Source organism: Nymphaea colorata, chromosome 9, assembly GCF_008831285.2.
Source record: "Nymphaea colorata isolate Beijing-Zhang1983 chromosome 9, ASM883128v2, whole genome shotgun sequence".
Classification (NCBI taxonomy): Eukaryota; Viridiplantae; Streptophyta; class Magnoliopsida; order Nymphaeales; family Nymphaeaceae; genus Nymphaea; species Nymphaea colorata.
Genome location: NC_045146.1, coordinates 18,353,203 through 18,367,466, shown reverse-complemented (window position 1 = coordinate 18,367,466; position 14,264 = coordinate 18,353,203). Strand labels below are relative to the sequence as shown.

Sequence of the window (14,264 nt, the reverse complement as noted above, 5' to 3'; positions counted from 1 at the left end):
AGCTGAGCAGGACCACACAGACTAACAACATTATATGAGATGCGGGCAATTTGAATTTGGGGTGAGGAGGAGAGACCCATTGTCTGGCTGAAAGTTGAAACCCTCATCCAACCTTTTGGCACTTTAAGGTACATGGTCTACTTTTGGTGACTCGATGTGCTGCCTTTGCTTCAACTTTTACATTTGGGTGAGCGAGAGACTAATTCCCATGTCCAATGAAGCCGAAGCCCTCTCTTTTCCTTCATCCCTCTAGGGTCTACAACTGCATTGTGATGCCTGGAGGTAGGCGCCACTATGTACTATTTGCATATCGCTGCCCCCTCTCGTTTACAGTACAAAAAGTAGATGCCACAAAAGATCGAAAATGAGACTTTCCGGATAAGCCTGGGCATCGGGCCAGGGCCCGGCCCAACTCGAAAAACTCAAGCCTGAGCCCGGGCCAGGCCCAACCTGATTACATTGAAAAAATATTTTTTAATATAAAACAATACATAAAAATAATTAATTTTAATAAAATATATTAATAAAAAATAAAAAAATCATTATCGGGTCAGATCTGGGCTTATGGAGCCCACCCGGGCGGGCCCAATAATGAGTCAGGCCAGCCTGGGTCTCATTTCTTCGGGCCCGAGTCGGGCTGGGTATGGGTACCCCGCGGCAGCCCGGCCCGGTGCCCAGGTTTATTTGAGGATACTTCAACTTATTCATGGATGGCGTTGCTTTTGCAGCACAAAAGTGTGATACCCTATGACCTGCCAACTCTATCCCTATTCATGTGCCAACCCCCTTGAAACATGGGCACTTTAACATGCAATCTGAAACTGAAATAACTAGTCTATCAACTTTCTACAAAGCAAGCAACGAACTCAACTTTTTGGATGAAAAAAAAAAACGTTAGCTAAGGCATTAAGCTGCGCTTAGCATCCCATTGATGGTAACTAATGTGAACCAATATTAAAAGCAGACAAATGGAGGAGCCAATAGAGCCATTCGCCTCATTTAGTTATTCTAAACGTTCACCAGGCAAGTTATCACTTGGCTGGACGGCACTAATTCAATAACTTCGATCTTCTTAGAAGCATTTCTACATACAAACCATCAAAATATTTTAAACTAAACAATATAAAAAACAAACATATTTTGTGACATGAGGCTCCATATTGCTCGGATAATATTGCACCGTTGATTGGGATGCACTGTCAATGGACAAAATATAATAGTGAAAATTGTCCGGAAGATCAAATGAAGCTTTTTGTTCGGGGACCCAACTATTCTAATAGAAGATCTTCTGCACCATCCATGCGACCATTCGTCCGGTGAATTGTGCACGAGAAGGTTAGCTAGCTCAAACTCCACCAAACAATGGCGCTTTATTAATGAGAACGTTAGCTCTAGGTAGCGCCACATTCCCCCCAACAATTGTGTGTTTATTAGGTAATCACGCAGAGGGGCGCACACAGGTGGGGTCTCACTTTTGAAACCTCAATTTAGTAGTGGAACTTAGGTCCAGTTATATAAGATAGATCCATGAAATCCAGATCATGTCTCGTGGTCAATTGATAATTTTTCTATCAGTGGGGCACTTGTGTAGGTGACACAACCTTGGTGTGGCCACTGCACATAAATTTGAAGTCAGTAACAATCACATTATAATGAAATTTTTGATGGGCTGGCATGCGTAATGACCCACTCCAGCCAACAAGTAGCTCCGCTACTACCCATATGGTAACGTTGATGCAGCGTTACAGAATATGTGTTTTCAACTGTAAATTCCTTTCCATTTGCATCAACTCTCCAAATGAATCACACGATTTGACAGGCGATGGAGACGCAGATAAAGCATAACTAATAATTTGCCGAAACAGAAAAAGCAGATGGTCTACCCAAAACCAAAAAGGTGGAGCATACTTACGCAAACATGGTAGTCTTAAATAAAGCTTTTGGCTGAAAACGCGATGATCACACCATCCGCGAAATGTTACGATGATTTTTCAGCAGGTAAGGGTGAACATGAGTCCAGTCGAGCTCGAGTTCAGAGATCAGCTCAATTAATGAAACCTCGAGCTTGACTCGGCTCGAGGTCGAGAATAGCTCGACGGAAGTAGCTCGAGCTCGACTCGGCAGTTACTTGCTGAGCTCTACCTCGACTCGATTAAGGCTCGACAAACTTGTTTGAATAGAATTGATATTCATCGTTATGTGTTGAGCTCGAGCTCAACTCGATTAAGGCTCGACAAACTCATTTGAATATAATAGATATTCATGGTCACGTGTTGAGCTCCATCTCGACTCGATTAAGGCTCGACAAACTCGTAAACTCGTTTCAATATATCGACTTGATTAAGGCTCGATAAACTCGATTAAGTCTCGAGCTCGACTCGGCAGTTACATGTGGAGTCAAGCTCGACTCGTTAAGTAAATGACTCGGCTCAAACTCGTTCATGAGCTGAGCTTTAATGAGTCGAGTTCGAGTAGCTCGACTCGTTGTTCATCCCTATCAGCAGGCAGGCGTGGAACCAGAAATTTTTCATGAGGCTGGCCGAATTAAAGTTTTTAAATTTTGACTGCGGCCGAAATATCATTTTTCAAAATTTTTATATAAAACAAGTGAATTTTTTTAAAAAAATTATATGTAAATTTTTTAAAAAAATTTGAGGTGGGGCTGAGGCCCATGTGGGCCCTACCTTGGCTCCGCCTCTGTTTTTGGTGGTTCACAGCAGAAGTCTTAGTGTGGCAACAACCAAACGGTTGAAAGAGGACTTTGGTTTCACTCTAACGTGGTTTTGCTATGCGTTCTAAGGGTGCTTTTTCTGAATACTTCCCTCAACTCAAAATGATTCTTAAGGGGGCGTTTGATTGTTTTAGATGTGAAATCCACATATTTGATGCGGATCTGACATGACATGCTTGTGCTAATGTGACACAAATCTAAGGACCATATGTCAAACATAAGGTCCATACTTAAATATCCTTGTTTTACTTGTTTGCATTGAGCAAAGATCGAATTTAAGATTCAAAGGGAGAAGACCTGATATCGAATCCGTAGTTCTCAAATCCACATAATCTCAAATCCAAACTATCCCTTTATAGTTTTCTGTAAGTAGAGGGCATTAATGTCGCTTGAGGCAAACACACACATAGCATAATGTCAGGTTTCATCCACATTTTTCATCACATACGAGCTGCTGCATGCATGTTCCTGTTACAAAGGTCAAATTTGCCCTTCACACTGCCCACATCTCATCTATGGAAGAGGAGAACAAGAAGAAGCCTTTTCATAACAAATGAGCTGTCGCATACTCTAGTCCAAAGGTTAAATTTGTCATTCACACTTCTGTTGGCGAGAGAAGGTTTTGGGCATTTTTGAGGGGGTCGACGCAACAGTTGGGAAGGTAGTTGATAGGTTGCAAGTTTTTGTTTCGATGGAGTTGGTAGGTTGCAATTTGTCGTTTCGATTATTCGAAACTGTAAATATCAAGGTCACTAACACTCAAGTTGAAACATAGTAGGGACAGCACTATAAGTCGTACCTTAAGGGGACAAGGAGTTAGTTGGAAGCCAGTGATTGTAAAATACTTCTCCTCTTCGACAAAAAGCAAAAGTTTTATGTAGTTTCGAACTCGATAAACAAAAGTACCCAAAAAAATATAAGACAAAATGGTGAAAACCTAAATGGTTGGGGTGTTTTTGTCTTTTTATAGTGACATGGAGGCCATACATTTTGTCCTTATAAGGTACAAAAGGAAGGGGACATGATCTTTTTACCACTAGATATATTTTTGTCATTTTAACACTTAGCCATTGCATTGAATGGTCGGCGTTGTTTGAGTTTAGCTTAACTTCGAGAAGCTGCAGTTATTCAAGTCCTCCCTTTGATTACTTACCCCTTCTGCACTCATAACAAATATCATTTTTCAAAATTTTTATATAAAACAAGTAAATTTTTTTAAAAATTTACATATGAATTTTTGTTTTAAAAAAATATTTTTTTTGACGTGGGGCCAGAGAACATACAGGCCCTACTTTAGCTCCACCTTTGTTTTACAAGATTTTGACCGCATAAGTCTTAGTGTGGCAACAAGCAGACGGTTGAAAAAGGACTTTCTGTTCACTCTAATATGGTTTTGTTATGCCGAAGCCTTTTAAAGGTGCTTTCTGTAAATACTTCCCTCAACTCAAAATGATTATTTAAGGGGCGTTTGATTATTTTAGATGTAAAATCCACATAATGATTATTTAAGGGGCGTTTGATTATTTTAGATGTAAAATCCACATATTTGATGTGGATCTGACATGGCATGCTTGTGCTAATGTGATACAAATCTACTGTTTATCAAACTAAGAACCATATATGTCAAGCATAAGGTTCATACTTAAAAAAGATATTTTTTTTACTTCTTTGCATTGAGAAAAAATCAAATTTAAGATTAAAAGGAAGAAGATCTGGTATCGAATCCACAATTCTCATATCCACAGAATCTCAAATCCAAACTATCAAATGTCCCTTTATAGTTTAAAGTAAGTAGAGGGCATTAATGTCGCTTGAGGCAAATGCACACACGGCATAGTTTCAGGTTTCATCCACATTTCATCTCCATGGAAGAGGAGAACGAGAGGAAACCTTTTAATCACAAACGACCTCCTGCATGTTCCCCTCACAAAGGTCAAATTTGCCCTTCTCACTGCCCACATCTCATATGTGAAAATCTCATATGTGAAAGAGGAGAATAGGAGGAAGCCTTTTCATAACAAATGAGCTGTCCTGTATTTTAGTCCAAAGGTTAAATTTGTCATTCACATTTTTGTCACCGACACCCAAGTTAAAGGACAAGGAGTTAGGTGGAAGCCAGCGCTATAAGATAAAATACTTTAATATATATATATATATATATATATAAAAGTTCCACGAAATTTAGGTATTTTTAAACATGTTTTTTCAACAACTTTTTTTTTTAACTCGGAAAAGGACAGTATATGGAAAAAGCCACTAAAAATATTTTTTTGTCATTTTACCACAATCCTTGCGTTGAATGGTCGGCTTAGGAGTTTGCTCTCTTTGAGTTTAGCTCAACTTCGATAAGCTGCGCACGTACCGCTACCACGTCAGGAGAGGAGTCATTAAGTCCTCCCTTTCAGTACTTACCCGCTTCCGCTTGAGTGAATCCCGCCGTCCGTTCGAACAACCCTTCATCCGGTGAACATGGTCCGGCCACGCCACCGCTTCTCTACCGTCAACTCTCCTCGTCCACACGTTATCTCTACTCCCCATGAATTCTCTCCCTCAATGCTATTTATGCAGCTCGCTCCCGCCCTCTTTCTCTCACATAGTCGGCTTTTCCGTTGCCTCCTGATAGCAAGCAGCGAATTACAGAGGGAACGTGAGAGAATTGGTTGGCCATGGAAGTTGATAGGGTTCAGTCCATAGCGTCGAGCATGGTCGATAACATACCAAGCGAATTCGTCAGGTCGGAGAAGGAGAGACCGGGGACGACCACTCACTTGGGTCCTGCACCCGACATTCCCACCGTCGATCTCAGCGACCCCGACTACGGTCAGGTGCTGCAGAAGATGGTGAAGGCCAGCAAGGAGTGGGGGATCTTCCAACTGGTGAACCATGGCATCCCAGAGGAGGTTATACGGAAGCTGCAGGCGGTGGGGAAGGAGTTCTTTGAGCTGCCGCAGGAGGAGAAGGAAGCGTACGCCAGGGACCCGAATTCCGGCAGCCTGGAAGGGTACGGCACCAGGCTTCAGAAGGACTTCGACGGCAAGAAGTCTTGGGTCGACTTCTTCTTCCACATCGTCTGGCCTCCTTCTCGCATCAACTTCGCCGTTTGGCCGAAGAAGCCTGCTGCTTACAGGTTCTTAGTTGCACGGATACCACCTTCTCTTCTTCCATCATGCTTAGTATCTTCTCCATGATCATTATCCTCTGTGAAGTCATCAGCTCGGTCACGTGACCTGTTAAGAGAGACGTCCTGCTTCTTACTTTCACTCATGCATGTTTCATCAGTCAAAAGAAAAATCTCCCTTGTTTCGACGTATGCTGCCATTTCTAGTTTTCATGTTTTTAGCTTCTTCCGTCAAAAGATCATTTAACTTTTGCCGTTTCTTTTTTTTTTCTTGGAAACATGTTACTTGTGCAGTTTGCTGTCATATTTATTCCTATAGCTACCATCATTATTTTTCATATTCTGGTACAGATGTTTTAATTATGAGCTCCATTGGCGGAGCTAGAGATTTTTTTTTAGTGGGGGCATTTATATGTATAACAATTAAATATATCAAAACATAAACATATATATTAAAAATTAGTGACTACCATGTGGTATGTTTATAACATGCTCATCAAACCATGCATATGTTCAAAGTGTCCGTTAGTTCTTTCTATTCTGATAAAGCTTAAGCTACTGAAGAAAAAACGAACTAAATACGGAGAGTGATCAATATCTTTTAACTTGCTCGGTTGCAGGGAGTGTAACGAAGAATACACGAAGTACTTGGTTGATGTGGTTGACAAGATCCTAGGTGCCCTGTCAGAAGGACTAGGCGTAGAGAGAAATACTCTAAAAAATGCAGTGGGAGGGGAGGATTTAGAGTATATGCTGAAGATAAACTACTACCCTCCCTGCCCTCGTCCGGACCTTACACTCGGGGTTGTGCAACACACTGATATGTCTTCTCTCACTCTGTTGGTGCCAAATGAGGTGCAGGGGCTGCAAGTCTTCAAAGATGGGATATGGTTTGATGCCAAGTACATCCCCAATGCTCTCATTGTTCACATTGGTGACCAGATCGAGGTTGGTAAAGTTATAATCGACAAAATATAATTATTCTTGTTTCGAATCTCTTTTTCTGATTGTTAATTTGCATGCAAGATCTGCTTGTGTTGCAATACATTTTAATTTCATGCACTAGGTGTTTCTGATTGAGTGGCACTAATACATCAAACTATAAGGTTTTTGATGGTTTCGAATTTTGATTCAAGAACGAGAATTCCAGAACCATAATACCTCCACATACTAGAATGAAATCAAAATTATTCCAGGTTTCAGTTTTTTGAAAACAAAATACCTTGTTTGTTTAATAATTTCTTAGAATTGAGCATTTTGATCCCAAAATTCTAAATGGCAGCCCATATATGTAATAATTGAATGGTCCACGAGGTATTAATACAGTGGTCTTTCTCCATATGAAAAAAAATTTCTAACTTTGCCCTGATCTCAATCCGTGCTGTTTTTCCTCAATCTAAAGATATCGTAAACTCTCCTTCTTTAAATTTCTGAGAACCTACTTTGTGCTTGTTCCAGAAGTCGGCTTTTGCATGAAACAGACTCGGTAATATGCTTTTAGTCCAAACCATTGGCATGGCCTGACTCTGCAGATTTTGCTGATACAGATCTTAAGCAATGGGATCTACAAAGCAGTTCTGCACAGAACCACAGTCAACAAGGAGAAGGCGAGGATGTCATGGCCGGTTTTCTGTGAACCGCCGCCGGAGACCGTCGTTGGGCCAATACCTGAACTTCTGGGTGAAGACAACCCTCCAAAATTCAAGACCAAAAGTTTCAAGGATTACCAATACTGTAAACTCAACAAGCTCCCACAGTAGAGCAGCACACTTGATGAGGAAGGGATCGATCATGGAGGAGTTCCTCTGAAGATAATTTGTCAAGGGAATAAGAGCACTGCTTGCTCTTTTTTTCATTACCTGGTCTTATTGTAACGAGTCTTTTTCTCTGTAAAAGCTGCGAGTGTTTTTGTGTTTGCATATGAATATTTTTATAAAAAAGAAAATTACTTGGGTAAACCAAAGGCTTCTTCGCTCGCTTGGTGCACAAAACTCTCAAGGTCATCCCCTACCTTCGGCCGCTTTTGTAAAAGAGTCGACATAATTAATACAAGAGCCGACATAATTAAGATTTACACCAGCAACTGGCTGGCTGCCATCTCCCCATCCAGTCAGTTGCAATAATAATTTAAAAAAGTTTGCTTATATTTTTGAATTTTTTCATTTCAAACCATTTAAAATATTTTAAATTATTTTTAAATTCATAAAAAAATGAAGAAATAAGGGCCGACATGTAATGATAGATATTGGCCAAGAAGCCGATACTGGGCCCATACAGTAATTTCTAGAAATTTTGTTTCAAGAATGGGTGGAATGGAAATAAAATGCATATTTCCAAAAATCTTTTATTTTTGGTAGACATGGATCTCTATCTACCTTACCTCAGGAAACAAATTTCTTTATTTGATAAGGGTGAAGGATAGAATAGCTGGAAATGCAGTCGTATTTTGAAATTTTCTCAAAAATCATTAGCCATATAAGTAATTTTGTTAAAGGACATCTCCACCATTTTGATAATATATGTAAAATTCTGTGCCTGAATGAAATGTATCAAGTGACCGTTGTAAAAACAAGGGTCCTATCTTTATCTCTCTGTTCCTTTTGCCCTCCTCTTCTCTCTTCTTCACCGTGAAGCCGGGCTGGTGATGACCAGCGACCACAGATAAGAGCTCGGACCTTTTACCACGAATTTTTTCGAGAGCCGTTAGGGCTCTCAAAAAAATCATTGTTTTCTCCTCTTTCCCCTCGGTCGCCTCTTCCCCTCTCCTCTTATCGGTCTCTCGTTCGTCTCCTCTCTTGCTCTCTTGTTCTGTCGTTCCTCTCCCCTGTCGCTCTATCTTCCTTCAGACGCAGGACCTCAGGCACCATCTTCAACCGGAAATTTCTGTTCTTCCCTCTTGGCTGCTCCTTTACTAAGGTATGTGGCGATTTCTCATTCACTGGTAACAGCTATTTGTGTTTACTTCAGCTACCTCTGTTTCCGTTGAATTTTACAATGATATTAAACATGAAACGGACAAAAGGGGTGGTTTTTGTGTTTTTCTATCTAGGAAGCGTCTGAAAAGTAGATCATGACCAGGGAAAGAAAAAGATCATTTTGCTTATTTATTGTTATATGCATGGGACAACTAAACTTAAGAAGAAGAACATGATGATGATGATGACCAGGCAGAGGAGAGAAAAAGATGATGACCAGAGACTTGTGAACTAAGAAATGTGTGTAAGTAGGGTCCTAAATAAAAGTCGTGAAGAAGAAGAAGAAGGTTAAGAAGAAGAAGGAGAAGAATAAGAAGGTTAAGAAGAAGGTTAAGAAGAAGAGAAGAAGAAGAACAAGAAGAAGAAGGAGAAGAAGAAGAAGAAGAAGAAGAAGAAGAAGAAGAAGAAGAAGAAGAAGAAAAAGAAGAAGAAGAAGGTTATTGATGGTTTACGTGCATCAAATTGTGGCTGGATTAAGAAGTGGATGTAAATAGGTACAAATAAAAGTTGTCTTTCATATATGCCATTCCTGATGTTACTATTGGTCGATTGCAAATGCTTGCCTGCTGTTTGTTCCTGAGTGATCTTATGAAAAACTTTCCTTCCATAATGCCATGAATATTCTTTGCTAGAAAAGAACTGCATCGTAGAAATTGGACTAATGCATCTGTTGATATTCTTTTCCTATACTTCGTCTGCATCTCAACTAAAAATTGGTGCTTCCAATTTTATTACTGAATATCTTCTTTTGCCTGTTAGCAACATATTCACAAATACCAATGCTATTTTGGAAGATATTATTTTTATTGCCAAAAACAGCATGAAACATTTTTTATAGGGATCCCAATATTTTAAAATATTGTCAAGAAAAATGTTCTTGGGATAGTATCGTTATATTGTCTCATTTTCCTTTTTATAAGAAATAACTGCATTAGTCTTTAGTAGAAGGCTCTTCATTTCATATCTTTTCTGTTTTTATCTATCTTAATTGTTTCAGTTCCAAGATTTTGCTCAAGAAAAAATAACTTTTCAGAAAAATTCTCAACGTTGTTACTGTTCTTGGCAACTTAGAGCATCTTTTAGGACTTTAAGACTAATGCTTGCTTTTCCTGCTTGTAGTGGGTGTTGGAAATTTCTGACAAACCTGGGCAAGAAGAGCCAGAGCCTGCATTTAAGGTGAGTTTACATTAATGCAGTTGTTGGAATTAATTTGCAGTCGAAATTGTGGCACTGATGGAGAATTGTAGTTTCTTCCTCTTTGATTTTGAGAGCAAATGCATAATTTCTTAATGCTATGTGCGCTTGTGCTTACACCTTAAAAATGTTTTCTATCTGATTTCTCATGGCTGGCTAAGTTGTTCATCAAATGTCCTCTCTACTCTACTATCTAGGTGCAAGTATGTAATTGCCATAATGCCGAAAGCCTGAAGCTAAAGGATGACTTTGATGATTGTGATGAATGGGCAACAACTAGAAGAGCCACAACCAACACCATTCTTCTGTCAGTCTGTATATACTATGTACGATGTCTCAGTTCTTGGACGCTGTAAATATATGAAGTTTTCAAGTTGTTATAGTTAGCCCTTGATGCCTTGCCTTGTTATTTGTTGTATTGTTTGCTGCATTTGTTTTTCATAGCAAATTTTATCTCTGTAATTGCAAGTGCATCATTCCATTGCTTCTTACCTTTTTGACTTAATCGAGTTGACAATGGATGTGTTAGCAGCCCTTTTTTTTTACCACACCTTAATTGCTTCTACTAGTTAGCTTACAGCTAGTCCCTATAGGGATCTATTAGTTAGCTTGACTAGCTGTTAAAATCCCGTTAGATACTCCTAAGTCCTAACAGCTCGAAAGGGATGAACATATTTATAACTTCATATGTTATGATTTCTTATGTTAAAGCATCATAACACGGGAGGGCTAGTGTCCACATAAAGTAAACCTCAACATTTTGTTGTTTTGGAAGATCATCTTCGAATTTGTTTCCACGTGAAATTGAAGAGGAGAAGAAGAAAAAAAAACTACTACTACTAACAGTCCTGAAAAAAGTCTAAAAATTTCTACCTTATGCATCAAACAGGGCTAATTTTACCATGCAAAAAACTATCATGTGCATCAAACAAGCTAATTTTACCACGTTATTTTCAAAAAAATTTACCATGATAAATTTACCACTTTAAATTATTCCATGCCATCAAAAGGGGCCTGAAGAAAATGAATGCTGGTGATGCAAGGAGAAAGCCCAAACTGTTTGCAGGTGGGTTCTCCTTCATTTTTCGCCTTCCTCTTCTCTCTCATCTGTCCAACCTTCTTTATTCTTTGCGGCAAAACCAGACCGGCGATGGTTGGCTGGAGCTTCTGTGTGTGTCTCTCTCTCTGTCTGCCCTCTTGGCGAGGGCTTCAAAACTCTCTAAATCCCTCGAGGTAGAGAGTTTCTTCTAAAACCTCTTTATGTCGAGGGTTTCAGAGGGTCACCCTCTTCCTCCGCGTTCACCCTCGATGAGAAGGGATTTCATCTGAAACCCTGCATCTCTGCAATCCTCGACGTAGTTAAAAGGAATGACACACAATGGAATGGAAGAGTCTCTTGCTTGATTACCTTGCAAGAGTCTAATCGAACTATATAGATTACATTCGGTGGGAGTTACAATGGCATTAACAGCAAGTCTCAATAATAAGGAAACAAGCGTTTCAATATGTTCAAAATTCAAAACATATTGCTAAAGATAGCACTAACGCTTTCTCAACAAAAACTGTTCTTGATGTTTCTCCTTAATATCAAGAATCTCCTCAACACGTAGAAGTTACCATGGTTCTCTTTTTTTCTCTGATTTTTTTTGGCCGAAAAATGGGGATGTGTAGTTGTGTTGTCTATCGATGGTCGTTCTTTCTCTCTACCATCTCTCTCTCTGTCTTTCTCTGTGCCAAATATGTCACCGTAAAAACTTGACCAAGAGACTTTCAGGCAGCCACCACGGGTAACCAAATGTGGGAAGCAAACAGTTCCATTTTTTTATCACGGAATTCTCGTCGCGAAACTAAAATTCTGGAAAGATGTTTTCTGAATTAGCTAAGCGGCTATAATTTTCAGTCCTTGTTTGATAAACATGAATGGATTTCAAAAGTTTGAAATTTATGTTCAACTCTACAGTGTGTTTGCTGGCCATCAAACGGGCCCTTAAAAGTTGGGGCCTCAATGGTTCATATTACCCTTTAACTTTTCATTTTATATGGGTAAGTTATCTCAACTTCAATGTATGATGATAGAGGTGAAAGTGAAGGCTTAAACGTCATTTGGTTAAAGAAGCAAATCGTGGTGATACATTTCCTTCGTTTAAGACTACTTTTATAAACTATTATACTTAAATACCATTCTTTATTTTCTTTCATTGTATATATATAAGTCAAATTTCTTGAATAAGAGACAAAAACTCTTTTCGATACAAGAAATATTTAGTTTTGCTAATACATTTACTTCATATGACCCTGCGTGAGTTGAATAAAAACATGAAAGGAGATTCGCACTTTTCAAGGAGAAAAGGAAACCTGATACGGCCGCCTTTTTCGCGTACTTACGCAATCTGCTTGGAGTGTACCATGATGGACTTATCCAAGATGTCATGTCGATGTAGCAAAAATACCAACGTTTTCAAACAGCAAATTTTATCATTTATACTTCTAATTATGTTAATTTTAACGATATTTGGACCCAATCAAACATAAATGTTTTGAAGGTAAAGGCCGACCTATAAATTTTTGTTAAGGAGCACAATTTTTACAATTTTCAAGGGCACAATATATATGTAAAAACAAATAAAAATTTTGGAGCTGGTGTGGGAGTTCATATGTAGCTTCGCTACAGGTGTAGGGTGTTTGGTAACAAGAAAACTGCATTGGTAGATGTAATCTCCTATTATCACATTAGGTTTCTTTCCTTCGACCCCAAGAAAAGTTGGAAAAATGGAGTGCACAAGTTTTAAATTAAAACAAAGCCTACCTCGTAAGGTTGAGCAGAGCATGTAGGGTTTTGACACTGCTTTCGCCTTTGGTTGTATTTGGATGACACCTTTTTAGAGTTTTTCTTTAAAACTTTTTGGAGAGGAAAAAAGAAAAACTCCCTTTATGGTAGGTTCAGCTTTCTGCTATTTTCGGAGTTATAAAATATTAAAAAAAAAAAAGAGGAGGTGAGTGCAAGAGGCTACGTGAACATAGAAACCTTAAACTGCAAGCAACATGGAAAGCATATAGGAAACAAGTACAACAATCCAAGCGAATAAGAACTTAAAACAAAATCTGCATAAGCTCTTGGCAACATCTTTAAACCTGTTTATAAATGTTTTTTCATCTAGTAATTGCCACTTGTGTGCATCCTTCTTCAACATGAAGAGTTTTACCTTAACAGGAGGACTGGAGACGGAGGGTGTAGCCGTGTAGGACAGAAAATTATTTGTAAGAGTTACTGTTAATGGGCTTGAAGTTAACAAATTACAGGAGTCGGTATCAATTTATCTTGAATTGTTCCACATACAGCTTCCTGAACCACATTTTCCCAGTGAATTAAAGCTATTTCTAATTGGTTCTGGGCAAGATCTGCTAGAGATTAACATGTATTGAGCCCAACATCCGTCTCTAAGCATAAACCTGTGACTTGTATGTTTTCCAACAACACATGCTGTTCAAAAGAAATTTACCAACATCGGGAGTGTGTTCCGATTTCTTATAGGAGGAAGCAAGACTCCCATGATGCAGACAAAAGCATGAACTTCAGTCTCTTGAATACAAATTTCATCTAAGTTATCTGATTGAACTTTTAATCAAAGAAGTTGCAACTCGACTGAAATAAAACAGAAGTGAAGAATAAAGGGAGGTTTCAGTAGTCAAGGCCAATAAGATGTCAAGGGATGGTATCTTGTATGAGAGCCCATCTGCAATTTCCCCAACAAAGCTTCCTCTAGATTTCCCAATCCAAATTGTGTCGGTACAACAAGATAATCTTAGGACTGTAGCTGTGGTTACTAATTCTCGTAGGATCCGAGACAAGGCTCCATTCACGGCAACAACTCATGCCCAGATGAGTGATCTTATCTTTCAAGAGGTCAATTGTCTAAATGAACTCTCGAACCTTTCAGATAATGACAGGACAATGTCGGTGGTCTCAAACTCGAGGGATCAAACCATCATAGGCATAACTCCGGATGAAGACAGGATTCCATCAAATTGCCAGGCACAGACAACCTCATTTTCCTAACGAGACGTTTCTCTGGCATGGGGCCAGTTGATCCAACAATGGACTGTTAAACTTACCTTTGTAATATCACTCTGGGATCTTTCTGTGTGGTTCTACATAAGATTTTGTCCATAACAAGGAGAGAAGCACTAATTTCGCCAGCAGGTTTGCATCCGAACCTCTGATTATGCTTTTCCACATCCACCTGCC

General features: G+C 39.2%; 1 protein-coding gene across 2 annotated transcripts; it reads left to right on the top strand.

Moving 5' to 3' along the window:
* The first annotated feature begins 5,313 nt into the window (after positions 1-5,313).
* LOC116261229 (flavonol synthase/flavanone 3-hydroxylase) lies at positions 5,314-10,480 on the top strand. 2 transcript variants are annotated; one of them, XM_050079661.1, is made up of 6 exons: positions 5,314-5,858; positions 6,470-6,797; positions 7,397-8,765; positions 8,899-9,318; positions 9,944-10,000; positions 10,216-10,480. In XM_050079661.1, the coding sequence occupies exons 1-3, from the start codon at positions 5,398-5,400 to the stop codon at positions 7,607-7,609; spliced, it is 1,002 nt and encodes a 333-aa protein (XP_049935618.1). In that variant the 5' UTR covers positions 5,314-5,397; the 3' UTR covers positions 7,610-8,765; positions 8,899-9,318; positions 9,944-10,000; positions 10,216-10,480. The 2 variants fall into 2 exon arrangements, with proteins under 2 accessions (XP_049935618.1, XP_031495748.1); XM_031639888.2 differs by lacking the exon at positions 8,899-9,318.
* The last annotated feature ends 3,784 nt before the right edge of the window (positions 10,481-14,264 follow it).

Coding starts and splice junctions, on each gene's coding strand:
- LOC116261229 (XM_031639888.2), top strand. CDS start 5,398: ATGGAAGTTGATAGGGTTCAGTCCATAGCGTCGAGCATGGTCGATAAC. Junction 5,859..6,469: donor AAGAAGCCTGCTGCTTACAG/GTTCTTAGTTGC, acceptor GCTCGGTTGCAG/GGAGTGTAACGAAGAATACA. Junction 6,798..7,396: donor ACATTGGTGACCAGATCGAG/GTTGGTAAAGTT, acceptor TTGCTGATACAG/ATCTTAAGCAATGGGATCTA.